The sequence below is a fragment of the Macrobrachium rosenbergii genome, chromosome 24, assembly GCF_040412425.1.
Source record: "Macrobrachium rosenbergii isolate ZJJX-2024 chromosome 24, ASM4041242v1, whole genome shotgun sequence".
In the NCBI taxonomy this organism is placed as follows: domain Eukaryota; kingdom Metazoa; phylum Arthropoda; class Malacostraca; order Decapoda; family Palaemonidae; genus Macrobrachium; species Macrobrachium rosenbergii.
The window spans coordinates 31,858,976-31,873,974 of record NC_089764.1 but is presented as its reverse complement, the minus strand read 5'-3'; the positions used below and the strand labels follow the sequence as shown (position 1 = coordinate 31,873,974).

At 36.5% G+C, this 14,999-nt stretch overlaps 1 protein-coding gene across 13 annotated transcripts in view; it reads left to right on the top strand.

Moving 5' to 3' along the window:
• Positions 1-14,999, top strand: part of LOC136851982 (broad-complex core protein isoforms 1/2/3/4/5-like) — a 111,116-nt gene that overhangs the window by 70,534 nt on the left and 25,583 nt on the right. For 2 of the 13 annotated variants that reach the window (XM_067126379.1, XM_067126381.1), the window contains exon 5: positions 8,411-9,414. The exons of 8 other annotated variants lie outside the window; for them this stretch is intronic. In XM_067126379.1, the coding sequence (XP_066982480.1) occupies positions 8,411-9,037 (627 nt within the window). In that variant the 3' untranslated portion in view covers positions 9,038-9,414. Of the gene's footprint in view, positions 1-7,912; positions 9,415-9,702; positions 10,584-14,999 lie in introns of those variants that run through there. 3 more of the 13 variants (XM_067126395.1, XM_067126396.1, XM_067126406.1) reach the window with 2 other exon arrangements.

Sequence of the window (14,999 nt, the reverse complement as noted above, 5' to 3'; positions counted from 1 at the left end):
CAGGCATGGCTGTGGCCTGAACAGGGGTTTCATAGGGAAGTGTTTGCAGTAGGAGAGGGAATACGGCCTCCAACTTGTCCTCACTGCTGTCGGTCCTTCACACGTCATGATTCTCTAAAGCAGCACATGAGGATTCATACTGGAGAACGTCCATATAAGTGCGGTAACTGCGGCCATTCGTTTCAGTACAGGATGTCTTTTAGCCGCCACAAAAGTAAATGTCCCCAGATGTCTGTTCCAAATCAGTCTCAGTGGAAGCCATTTTAGAGAATGTTCCTTAGTAACTCCTACACAATGTTGTAAAGGTTGTTTCTGCTGTGACTTACCTTTCAATGTTGTAAAGTTGTTGCCGCTCTGACTTCACCCTCTGCATTATATAATAAGATAATGTAAAGGTTATGCCAAAGACTGTTGAAATTCCTTATATTTTTCAACCAAGGTTCTCACCTGATGCCATATTTTGTTCTTTGTTGTCAGAGGTAGGGCATTTGTTGATTATATTGTAATGATATGATTATATTTGTGTATATGTGTATATATATATGCATGTGCCCATCCAAGTACATATAGCATTCAGATACATATACAACCTATATGCTCACTTTCATACATTTGTATAGCATATTTTTTGCCTGACTTTCAGTCCTGGAAAGCGGTTTTATATTTTTATAATCTGTTTACCAGTAACTAAGCGAGGTAGTATTCCTCTCCCAGGTATCCAGTTTATTAGCTAGGTGACCAAATATCATAAATGAAATGCTGCAGAAATTTTGGATGATAATTTCTATGATAGTTTGGAGCTCTGTGGTAATGGTTAATTGGTCTTCAAATGACAGTAGTTAGTGTGTTGATCGCAGTGTCAAAAATTAAACCCCTATTTCAGTGTAAAGTGAAAAATCCTCAAAAAAAGCTCAAGGAGAGACTTGTTTTCTAAGTTGTCAAAAGAAGGCATCAGTCAACATTCACTCATCAGTTTTCTCTTTATACTTCTGGCTGTTTGGTTAGAAGATATTTCCAAATACTAGGTCCATGATGGAAAGTAAATATAATCTTAGCACTGAGGCCATTTTGATTGGCATGATGTCGATAGACTCAGTTCCACACATGCAAAAGGGTAGAGCTATTAGGCTGTCTTGATCAGCATAACTTTAGGAAGATCAGATCTAAAAAATAATAATAATTGTGGTGAGTCCTGATTGATGCATCTTTGTATCCCTGTTATGTCACGACTAGCTTCAGCATGGCAGCTCTGGGGCTAGCAGAGGTAATTTTTGGAAAATGGATGAGAAACAAATGGCACTTTTACCAACAGTATTCTTCCCGGACTCATAGCTTCTTACTGTTTTGTGGGAGTTTTTAAATGAACTCCTTTGACTAAAATGATGCAGCAGAGCTTATCAATTTCTAGACACTTTCACGTAAATAGTTCCTCGAAACTAGTGAGCTACTTTTTCGTATTGAACTTTAGATAATGACGTATGTGCTGCTTTGAATATGATTTGAATCACTTATAAAACATGGAAGAGGGTGTGGTTGGGTACCACGACTCTGCTCACTTAGGATTCAAGTAGCTGATATGGGCAAGAAAAGTGAAAGTATAATGCCAAGCTCTACTTGGATGGGGTCTGATCTTGACGAACAGACAAATGTCAAGGCACCAGGAGCATTACTTATACAGTATCCAGGGATAGGCCCTAAGGGAGTCTGTAAGAAAGGGATCCATTTGTCTTTTTAAGTGTAGCTTCATGGGAGACATAGGATAGTACATGGACAAATTATGATAACCAAAGTTCAGTTAAGAAACAGATGACCAAAACATAGAATGGACACTTCATCAGCTCCTGTACGAGAGTGAAGTTCAACTAGACACTTCTCATAGTCGTGCAAATTTAAAACCTAAAAAAGAGAAGGAAAATTCAGACAAGACTCCACCTTGATTCATTTTGATTCTTATTTTGGATTGAAAATGGTCATAATTTGTGATATTAGGAATGGAACAAAAATATTGTAGTTGAAAGCTGAACAATTTTTATGAAGGTTTGTTGAAACTACCACCAAAATTCCATCAGAAAGCTATTGTTCAGTTAAACTGTAGGCAACATAAGTATCAGATTGGAAGGTTTTGTTATACCATATTGCCTTACAATGAAGATGAACTAATAGATGAAAAGACCATAGTATACTGTCATCAAAAGAAATAACGTAGAAGACTTAAATGTGTAAAATTTCCAGTAAGAAAACAAAGATTTCCAATAAAAATGGTAAAGATTAAATTAAAATCCTAAGTAAAAAAAGAGAGCTGAAGTCTTATGCATCTAAATTTCTTTCAGCACAAATATTGTATTGTATTAAATTAGGGTGCTACCAAAGATGTAATAGTGACAAGTGTAAATATATTACATATTGTGGATCCATTTATCATGCAATGTAGTCAGGCAGTCGCAGCATTGGGGATTAAAGCAATGCAATCACTGGATAATTCCTAGAAAAATAATACTCAAACTAAAATTTCAGAAAAAAAAATCTCATCTGACAATATACATGAAATCCCTAATTCTTTACAGTTTAAGGATTCTACAAACTATGAAAAAACTGAAGAGATGAATTGTGAGGAAAATGGTAATAAATGACGACGAAAAACAAACTGTCACCTCAAGAAAACAGTGACTACACATCCAGTCTTAAATCCAAGACTGAGGAACAGTCAACTTCAACCCTGAGCAAATCAGCCAGTGAAGGAAATGAAATGGACATGGTAGCAATAAAAGCAAATGGAATTAAAATAAATTCTCCATCTCGTCAAGTTGACAAGGCGTTCAGTTAGCACCTCATGAAAATAAAGTCATTAGAATTCTGCTACAGCCTTCAATATGGATGCCATAAGTGTTTTGTACAAGGTGCACTTCTCAATATCAGTGAGCTTTCATTAATGACAGAACAGTAGAAAGCCACCAAACAAATTGCTAATGAGCAGTAATTCTAAAACAGAAATACAAAGTTTGTCAAACTGACACCCAAGAAATGATAAATATTTGAATTAATACACTATAGAAAAGCAAAACACAACACAATAGTAAAAAAAAACTTTCTAACTGGAATAGATTAATTAAAAATGAAAGAGAAAATCAATTCGTCACAATAACTTGGCAGCTTTTACCTAAATTTTTAATCCTTATACATAGTACATTCAGTTGAATGTGAACAAAATTCACACTGCAATCCAATTAAGCAAACTGCAAAGGCTGAAATCTGAATAGTATAACCCTGCTTCATGCATATCTTAGCAAGACACATGCGGTAGTGTGGAAAAAACTCAAAAACAATCACATGAAAAAGTGTTTGTGTGATGGATATAATGTACAGTACTGTATAATTTCTTTAGGTACACCTACACTAGATAATGTAAAGTATCTTGGGTAAAACTAAGAAAATGGAGAACATGAGTCTAGCTAGTGAAAGATCTCTGTGGCCAGTTGTTATATGCCCGACTCTTAAGATCTTTTGAATGTTTCTGGACTTTAAGTATTTGGATGAGGCTGACCACCCCGTGGCCATAACCCCAAAAGCATCATGGGAGCATGTGCACTAATAGGTCTGTTGTTTATTGATGGTCATCAGTTTCAAGTATATTACATTCATCATAGTAAAAAAAAAAAGACAGAACTTGGTGGAACCTCATCATTTTGAAGAATCTGCTAATAAGTAAAATAGGGTTACAGATATATTCAGGTAAATATGGAGGATTCAGATGAAAAAACAATCTCAGACTAGAATCAAATAGTAACCCAGACGAGAACGTACGTAGTAGATGTTATCATTGGGATGCAGGTTAATATATGTAAAGGCAAACTGAAATATGCTCCCTCAGTGTTTCATCTTTGATGTTTGGTTGCTCTGCACAGTAATAAGGATGCCAGAGTAATTGGTATTACTTTCCCAAGCTGATAGTCAGTGTATGGACAGAAATACATGTAATAGTTTATGTTTATTTGATTTTACAGTGAGTGAGAGTTCGTAATAATGCTTCTTGTAATTACAGTCCTTTCATACAAATCTTTTCTTAGAGAACTGTTGTGCCATTGAATATTTTGTTATTTCATCTTGATGAGATTTGGGTTTTATGGAATGTATTGTTTTTGTGAGAGAAATTTATAATACCAATAAATTATTTAAGTGATAAATTGAATTTTATAACACCTTTTAAACTGGCTGAGTCATTCTGTGGTACCTTATTTCATTTTGATCGTAGAGAACCCACTGTGTTAAAAATTGCATGGCCATTTTTTGTCACAGGTGGGGACAAGGTTTCCCTTTTTGTTGGGATCATCAGATTTTCATTGAGGTGTGATTATGGCACATGGCAAATGTGTGCACTATCATAATTCAAGCATTTTCTCCTGTAAAGAAAGAACAGAAACACAGTATTGTAGTTTTTAGCTTAATTATTACTGGTCAGATCATGATTTGAAATCATTGGGTTCAGATTTGTTATGAAGGATAAACTACAGTGGACCCCTGCCTATTCATAGTTCCGGATTCGCGGCTTCATAGAGAAATATTCACAAATTACTGCATTTTCATATTTTTGTGATAAATGCACTTTTTGTGATAAAACTAATAAAATATTTGGTGTTTTGAACTATCAAAATAGGCAGTTACTGTATAAGCATTTTTAGAAGAGTTTTAAGTATTCGCGGACTTGAACTATTCGCGGGGTGGGTAGTGGTACGCGTCCCCTGCGGATACTGGGTGTCAACTATATTTCTAGAATACCTGGAGAGGGAAGTGCTTAAATAGCCCAGTTATAAAGATGCTAGCCTCACTAGTGAGAGTGCTTGGGGTCAAATCCAAGCACGGAGGTTACAACGTGGGGATGTTTCGTTAAAATCGGCCTTGTGTCTGTTGACCGCAGCCTTGGAATAGGTGTTTGGTAGTGAGTGATTTATTTTTTGAGCTGCAGTACTGTATACAGTATTAGAAAACTCACGTTCTCGATACTTCGCTTTAATTTCCTCGCCATCATGATATCTCGGTGAATGTTGGACTTGCGAGCCACTTACTTGTATGTGCTGTAAGGACTTGTTCCTTTGAATATAAGGATACATAATTTGTGATCAACTGTCTTCCTCAAATACCTTGACCCTGTCAAGGTAGTGAAAGTCCAAAGGAAACAAACATCAGTTAAATAAAAAATCCCATACCTGGGTGGCTTCAAGAATAGTAAAACCTTGGGGAGAGAGAAACTTTTTGTTTTCGTCTACCGAATACGGGAAACAGGAAAACTTCCCAAGATATTGGCACATGTGTAATACTTTTTAGGGAGTGCAGTGAGTCTTGTGTGAGTTTCACGGGAAAAAGTATTTCCCAAGAAAAATTGAACACTAATTGGTAGAGTATGCATTCTGAAATTTTTAAGCAAAATCAGCCATACCTTTTTGTACCCTGTTTTCAAGATGACCGCTCTTTATCCTCTGGGCTTAGCGTAAACCAAACAGACTTAGTATCCCTTAATTGCCTGACTTTGAGAAATGCCATATATAATAGTTCTGTGTGCAGCATTAACAAAACCATTATTGTTCATGCAGGGATGGAGACTCTACCCAGAATATAACTTGTTCTCATTTTTCTTTTATGAATATGAGCATTTCCTTTTACCTGTTTTGACAGTTTTTATCAAAAGAAAATTTCCACATTAGCCTCTTCCTACATCTAAAGAGAAGGCTCATCACAGCTCCTTACACAGTTGCACCTTTCACCTCTTAACGCACATTCACTTAGACTGTAGATGGTTAAAGAAGTATATATGTTTGGAATTTACCAATAGTTGCCCATCCAAGCAATAAATGAAGCACATGTTCAGTTTCACTGATCAGAGAGCAAGCTTGATGGCATTCTTTTCCAGAGATGTAGATCATTACCAGTATTTCTCAGGAAAATTAAACTCAGCTACACTTCCTATTTAGAAAAGAATAGTCTCTCTACTAAAGGAAACTTAAACCTTTGACCAAGACATTTTGAATCTTAAAGTCTTTGTGTTTTTGCCCAAAATTCATGAACTTTATCTTTCTTTTTTCTTTCATTTCTCACCTTTAGTAATTTTGGTCCTGGAAGGGAATTGGGGTAACTTTCCAGTCAGCTTTGGTTTGGCTTGTTTAATGTGGTACTGTATTTATAAGCTGTGAGTGTGCATGATCCAAATATGCCGTAATTGCTAAGATGTAACTATGGGATGAATGTTTATTTGAATTGTAGGGAACCAGAATTGTTGAATGGGTGGAACCTTTTTTGAGATATGCCTCATTTCTTATTATAGAACATTTCTTTTCATTTAAGATCTTTATCTGCTGAATCTTTAACGTGTTGAAATGACAGTGGAAGGCTCATAAATGATTTTGGACTTAGCATCCTATACAGTATTTAGACAGCTGTACCTCTGTTGCTCCATTCATAAGATAAAAGTTCTATTTTTCAATGTATTTCCTCTTTCCTTCAAAATATTTTAGTAAACCCCCAACATTCTCCAAAGATTGGAATGATAAACAGGAGTACGTAACCTCTGCAACAAGTTACATGCCATTTTAATATATTTTATTGTATCAATGAACTTTGTTTTTTTTCTACAAATGGCACCAAACTATATTATGGTTCTTTTATTGTTGTATTTTCAATTGAGCAAACTATCATTTTGTTGCTTAAATATCTGTAATGCAAGGGCAAAGAGAATTTTGAGTGACATGCTGAGAAAAGACAAGAGAATGCAGTAGTCTTTAGTAATGGATGAATCCATTCATTTGCTGTAAACAAAAACCCTGACCAGTATAGGGGTATAATTTCTTACTTTTCTGTAAGTTTTTTTTTCTACAAAAACATCTTGTGGTTTTGAGATCAGGTTGCAGAATCTCATTTATAAATCTCCAAGCAACCTGGAACTTTCAGGTCAGTCCAACTTTCCTTTTGAATATGACGTGGAGGAAGGTTAATGTCATGTGTTTGAATGCACCTTCATTTTAAAGGAAATTCACATACAGTACTACAAGATTGCTACAAATCATGAATAACAGACCAAACAAGAGCAGTTGCTACGTAGTTTGATAATAAGTTGCTGTCATGTAGAGAATAAAACAGTATACTGAACTACTTAGCAGTCACGTACAATCAGCATTTCAGTTGGCAAACAGAATTGAGAGGACAAATATATCCAAACAGCTGATAGTTACCATTTAAACTAATATATTTAATTTTATATTTTTTCTAGAGTAGTAAATCATTAAATTTAACTCCAGACAGATATTTTGTTGAGTCTTTCATTGCATTACAATATGTATATGCTGTTCATTTGAATGGTTGCAGATTATATACAGTAAAAAAATTTACAGATCAAATTTGGAATACTGTTTGCTATATTTTCAGAAATGATGACTGAATTTAGAAGTAATTTAGAGAAAAAAAATTGATGAAGACTGGATGTTATTTTTTTTTTTTTTATTTAACCAGTTCTTTTAGTAAGCCTTTATTTTTAATTTTTTTTTATTATATAGGATTTTACTGGAACTTCCATCTATCACAGCTGGATTTACGGGAGTGATTTCAACACAGATTTTTGTATAGCTTTGGTTGACTCTTTTGCAATACTTAAGTGAGCTTTCAAACTGCAGATTTTATTAGTTTATTTGGATAGTTTAGAGGCACATTGTCAAGAGGCTATAATTTCATGGTACAGTAGTTATTTTGGCATGATTTTGGGGTAAAGCTGATACCTTAGGCATATTTTAGATTCCAAACAGGAGTTTTTGTAATGAGTAGGTCTGAGGCATGTGATGGATTTTTTTTATCCTTGTTTTTAGTTGTAGGAGGTTCGCTGACTTTAGTGGGTTTGTTGGTGGTGTGCTTTAAGTGGTGGTGTTTGTTGCAGGGGCAGGCACAAGGGATGGATGCAGCGTACTTTGCCTTGGGTGGGCGGACCCATCGTGGCTCATATGATGCCAGTCGACCTCACCACTGCTCATTCTGTGGCAAGCGCTTCCTCAACACCAGTCACCTCCGAGATCATCTGAGACTCCATACTGGAGAGCGCCCTTTCACCTGCAGGCAGTGTGGCCGCTCGTTTGTGCAGCGGCAACACCTGCGGCAACACGAACGCACTGCCAAGTGTTCTGCGCCTGTGTGCCTCACCTGCAACCAGACTTTTGCTAACAGGGATGCGCTAACTTTGCACATGAGACTGCACCTCCTGCCACCTACCACTACTTCAAGCACAACCACCACTACCATACCATTTCCTCATCAGTAGTAGTGACTGTGTGTCTTTTTGTAAGACTAGTTTAATCATTAGTTATTGTGGTGGCCGTGTGAGCTTTAAAGTGAAAGCCAACCAAAAAATGGTCTGACATTTGTTTGTATATTGTTACAGACGATGCGGTTAATACTTGGGGAGTTGGGTGAGGCTGGTGGTGGGGCGCCACTCTTGGACGGGGGCAACTCTTATTCCCTGCGGCGTAATCAACCATCTACCTCTACTGCAACTACTGCTACCACTTCAGCATCATCCCCTGCTGCTGCTTCTGCTACGTCTGCCGGAGGTGAAAATATTGCATCATCCGTACCTCCTCCCCCTCCCCCAGACCTAGACATCTTAGAATATTGCCTCAATGATGCCGTGGGTGACCAGTTGCCGGGTGAACCGAGGTCCCCTCGTCTTGCTACCTCCACAACCCCTGCCACATCCACACGAGGGTCAGGAACAACATCTGGTAGTGGGAGTGGTGGTGGAGGTGGAGGTGGAGGTGGAGGTGGTGGCGATCAAGCTGTCATGGCTGGAGCTTTACTTTACCAGTGTAGGCCATTTGCTTGTAGATATTGTGCCAAGCGATTCAAGAGAAAAGACCATTTGGTAGAGCACGAGCGCACGCACACGGGGGAAAGGCCTTATGTTTGCACTGTGTGTGGAAAAAGTTTTGCAAAGAAGACCAATTTGAATACTCACTCCAGAAGTCATCATCAACAACAGCAACAATTTTGCCACTTACATGCTTCCTAAGCTCCTTCACTAAATTTTTTTAATTCTCTCTCTCTCTCTCTCTCTCTCTCTCTCTCTCTCTCTCTCTCTCTCTCTCTCTCTCTCTCTCTCTCTCTCTCTCTCTCTCTCTCTCTCTCACAGACACATGCATAACTTTTTTACTTTTTTATTTGACTGAGGTCAATAATTCTTCAATCAAAAGTAAGATTTTATTTGTATTGTACATTCTGTATATATATACATATATTTTTCTCTGCGAATCAAGTTATTTATGGATGATTATTATATGTCAATTTTGTGAATTCTCACGTCAGTGTGATTAGCTTTCTGGTTACTCTGTAAATTACAGATAAGTTGTAAAGCTGTGAATAAATGAGAAGAAATAATGAGGAATTAAACTGTTGTTTCAAAACCTAAACTGATATTTATGCTTGAAAAAAAAAAAAAAAGTCAGTTCTACATGGTATCATTGACTGCAATAGACCACCATTTAAGAAAATTATTGCACACAGTATGTATGTACATGGAAACAGGTAATGCTTTTTACTTTATAATTTGATTCATTTGCTTCTTTTTACTCAATATGCTGTTGATATTTGGTGGAGTGAGCTGTTGACATTTTCAGCTGAGACTGAAAAGGTATGAGAAGGGCGTTAGTAATGGAAGGGTACTGTTGGCTTTTGCAGGGGTTGTTGGATACGTCACCCTTTGCGAACGTTGGGCTGAGAGGTCTGGCCGAGCATGAGATGATCGTGAGCATGGCTGTGGTAGGGGAGGGTGGAGGAATAGGAGGAGGAGGAAGAGGCCAAAGTGAGAGAAGGTATGCTTGTGCAGTGTGTGGGCGTTCCTTCAAGAAGAAGGATCACGTAAAGGAGCATCTTCGAATGCACACGGGAGAGAAGCCTTTCATGTGCCCCCTTTGTCTGAAGCGGTTTACCAGGGCACGCACACTCAAGACGCACATTGCCATTGCCCACCCTCAAGCTTACATTTAAACTGGGATCTGAGGAGACTTGGGCCAAAAGCTGTTCAAAGTTATCATCTTAAGTAGAGCTTAGGTATATATAAAATTAATTGGCAAATTATATATTGCAGGCTTCACTGATACAGGCAACTACAGTTTTTGTGTGCTGTGATGACGAAGTTGGAGTGTCGTAGTTTTTCTTATCACATTTAGTTGTCAACCCTATTCATATTATGGTTAAATTCCTATAAGAATTCCTTGTTGCCAGTTAATGTTATGTTTGAGAATTACAGACGTGTATAGTTAAATGAAAGATAACTTTTCAAGTTCAGCTTTTCCAATGGCAATTGCTTTTTAACTGAACATCATAACAGTATCAATTGTTATTTTGACTGATTAGTACCTTCACACTATAATGGCAGGAAAAGTTTGTACATGTACTGTATTGAAATTACAGCAATTTACTCCTTTATTTTTGTCTAATGAAGTTTTATTTGATTGAATTTAATGTTTATGACAGATTGGTTTTAGGTTGTATAAATAACACTGTGCAAATCTTCCACAAAGATTTTGAGAGAATTCTAAATAAAATGGTTTACTTGCGATGGACTTTGCATCTTCTATCCCTAAGGATTTACCATAAGTTTTTCAGTTAGCTAGGAAGGAAGCCATATGGAAGAAAGTAATTTATCATGATTTTAAATTTCATCCTCCCAGAATTCTCTTTGCATTGAGAGGCTTTAGTACAACCTGATGTACTGAAATCATATTGCAGTATAAAAGTGCTTGTAACCGATGTGATAATACATTGTGTTTCTCAGCAAAATTTAAAAAAATATTTGACCAGTTGGAGAATGTTAATTTAGTTGTGTGGTTGAACTTTATTAGAAATTATTACAGTTACTAGCTTACTACTGTAAATCTGACAAAGTTAAGATGCTCAAGACAGAGTGTCAGTGATTTACTATTCGTTTCTTGCTGCAAATGTTTATTTTTTCTTATAAAGTCCATTAAAAAAATTGTTTAGACCAAGAAAAACCGATTTGAATGTCAACAAGGCCTACCCAATGTAGTGTCTGCCTGAGTTATCTAATTTGACTACTAATCATAAGAAGGGTATGTCCAAGAAGTGGTCCATAGTGAAAATATTACAAAGAGATTTTTGTGTTAGACAGTTTCATGTATAAGAGAATAAAGAATTACTTAATATTGCTTACAAAGGTCTGTGTTGTAATTAGCCTTGCTTTTGTACAAATTTAATGTGATCATAGAGACAGAATAACTTTCAAATTAACATAATGAGTTGACAGCCACCAACCTGCCTGATGAATTACGGTTCTCAGTAAGTTTGAAGGGTACTTCTTGAAGATATTGGTTCTCGTGGGCTGTTTTGTCCACACATTGGGCTTTAAACTATGTCCAGAGTGAAGCCTCTTAGAATAACATTCATATACTGTACTGTAATGCTATATGGTAATTGGACCACTGTGATTAGTTTTATTTGCTGCTTACATCTTTCTTAAGTTATAATATTTTCATACTGTGCAAAGTTGTCATATCTTAGATTCAGTCTGATGATTAGATCTTGTTCCTTTTACAAGGACAAACCACTTGGGCCAGCTATGTGTGAATCAAAATTTTTTTACCAGGCAGGGGTGGTTAAGCTATTTTTTACAAGTACTAACGACCTATAGGATTCATGTCTGGTGTTGGGAACTTTTTCTTGATTAGGTGGAAGCTCTGTAACTATGGTACAGTACTACATAATACAGTAAGAGTGTTTTAATACCCTGTGGGAATAATAATTACCCCTTGGACAAATCACTGCTGTTTAGAGATATTCCAGCTGCTGGAAAATGTGTCATCATAATGAACCCACCTCTTCGTCAGCTCAGTGGTCTGGCTAAACTACTTTGATAATAATAATCTTCTTCAGCTGGAAGTATTTTGTAATTGGTACGAGTGGATTGAAAAAAGTCTGATATTATAGTGCAAAAACACCATTTTTTTATTTACTACTGCAGCTCACTGGCATTTCTCATTGCAGAGCTATTTTGCTTTTTGTTTCTTTAATTAAGTGTGGTGACAGAGTTGCAACTAACTTCTTTGAACTGACTACAGTATTTCCTGAAACAGAAGGATGGAAACTGACTTAATTCTGTTCCATTGTAAGAGATGGAATTTGAAAATATTCTGTGTACTTTCCTATAAAACGCTCAGCCTTGTGCAGATAGAGTTCTTTCTACTCTACTTAGCAAATGTTCTGCTTACTTTCCTATCATAAATTAATCTATGCGTATATAAAAATGTTAATTTTGGAATTTGGTGATCATCATCATTTACCTTTTTTTTTTTTTTTTATAAATGGACCTCAGCTTTACATACATGTTTTTAATTACTGTTTAGTGGCAATTTTAGTACAACTTGAGAGGCAGTTGGCACCTTAACTTTTAAGTACTGGACTAGCATTTGAAGACCATAGCACATTTCAGGTGTCACCATCAGCTAGTTTTTTGTTTTTTTAAATTTTGGACTTAGCTTAATTTTCAATTTTTATATTAGAATTTGGTACCGGACACCAGTGTGTATTCTTGTCAAGATGGTGGGGTTAGTTGGTTGGCCAAATTCTGTAGCCTAACCTATGCCAGATGAAAACATAATAAAATATGGGGATAGTAGAAAAGTGATGCCTAGCCCTACAGATAGGCCTGTTTCTTCAAAGGTGATTCTGGGAATGAAGGAAAACTGATGTTTGAAAAAATGTCAAAATCTAATTAATATAAATATTGGTGATTTCCTCAGAATAATGTGCAAAAGTAACAGCCTGGTAGGTATCAAAATTGTTTTAAATAGACAAGGAATCCCTCCTCTTAGCTCAACAGAACAGTGACCAAGGTTTTATATTTAGGGAAATTACATCGATGGAGCAGAAAGGAGTCTTAGAGAGGCAAGGGACTGGTAGCAAATAAAGTGAATTGCCTCATTATTTAGCCATATTCAGGGGGTGGGAATCAAGGAGCTTTGAAAATGAGGACAGTTTTGCATATTGAGATGGATTAGATTAAAATAATGCTGCAATAACATGGGTAAAAAAAATTTTTTTAACTGTGATCTCTCTCCAAGAAGTTTTGAATAACCTGAACATATTAAGTATTGATGGGAGTGAGGGGTACATTTTCACCAGACAGAAAATGCACTGAAGAGTTGATGGGAGAGGATGTGCAGAAATTGTGTCTTGGTCCCAGTGAACTTGAAGTAATGGGATCCTCTTGAAGACTTTCTCACACTTTATTCCAGAGAATTGTGCCTGAACACTCCACATTTCTCCATCCTTCATCTCTCACTCATCTTCTGTTACTTTCCCTCAGTCTCCAATTGCCTTTTCTACATTCATGAGCAATTAGAGATTGATGGCAGGTGACAGAAAATGAGTACAAGATGAAGGAGGAATGTGCATAAGCCACAATAACAGTGTTCAGAAAATCTAAGATAAAGTTTGTTTTGTAGGAGTAGCTGGAAAGAGTAAAGAAAATACTAGTAGAGTTTATATTTGTAGTAGTAGATGGAAAGAGTAAAGAAAATACTAGTGCATTTAGGAAAATATGCTAGATGTTGAACAATTTGTTCCATTATATCAGTAATAATGCCTTCATAATCATTACCTTCCACTTCAGTTTGGGTGGAAAGAAATCAGCAAAACCCACAGAATTTTGGGAACAAGAGAAAAAGCAGATTATGCTGTAATACTGTATTTAGTAAAGCCTGGAAGAAGACTTGTCATCCAGATGAACCTGTAGACAAAACATTGAGGACCATAGTTTTGGTGTGGCTCCAGTATAAGACACACCCACCTTTAATCAGGAAACATGAGTTCAGTCTGTAGTGAGATATCTTGAAGAAGTCAAGAGGAAATAGTACTTAACACCTTTTAGTCTTTCCTTCTATCTGGTGGCATAAGTTTGGGTCCTCTGTATGCCATAACTCCCCTGAGAGGTTACTCACGCTCAGATATCTGCATGGTCTCTGGCTCAGGTACAAAAGTTGGCCAGTCTCTTCCGCCTCATGGATTCTAGCCTAGTTCTGAAAGGAAACAATTAACCCACCTCTGAAAATTTAGCAAAGCATTGGAAGTAAGGGAGCAAAATCTTGGAGAGAATTTAAAACTCTGACCAGTAGCAAAGGAAAAGAAAAATTCATCAAACTAATTCATCTGAGAATACCTGAGCTCTGTAGAATAATGCCTGTACTGTATTAGCAGGTATTAAATGGCTGCCCAAGTTTGTGTAAAAGTGAACAAGATTCTACAGCTAGAAAAAAGGGCATAATGGTCACCATCTGGCAAATAGGAAGGTGATCAAGAGAGGAGGTAAGTGCACGGTCAAAGATAAATCAAGAGCTTTTTGATTCAAAAGGGCTGAGAAGGGAACTGAGCAAGCCATACCCATAAAACTACATGTTAAAGCACAATACAGTATAGGACAGTATTTAGAAATTTTATAGTTAACAAAAGTCAGTTTTTGCATAGTAAGGTGTACATTAATTATTGATATATGTCAGTTGTTACATAATATTTTAAGTGTTGAAGTGTAAATTATAGGTGGAATATGGTAACCATCAAATGCATTTAGGAAACTAATTCTAAATCAGTAAACTTGGAAGACATATACCCATAAAAAGTTGCCAATAACATGCAAGGCAGTGACATCTTCCTTTCTTTGTAACTTAACATAACTGGTAAATTCTTCCTTTGCACTCATGCCCTTGAATTTCATTGGTCATATCGTTAATCCTTATCACATTTTGTGGTATGGTGCAACTTATTTTGTCTTCCCTGTAGTCAGTGGAATTCCTTTCCTATTGCTCTCAACATAACACTTGAACAAAAAAAAAAAAGGGTACCTGTATTACATCATTAAGAAAATGCATAGGGAGAATTTCAAAATTAGAAATGGTTAGACTTAGACTTCACAATTTTCATGATGTGTTTGTGGAAATGTTGAGCCTGAAGCATACAAGAGT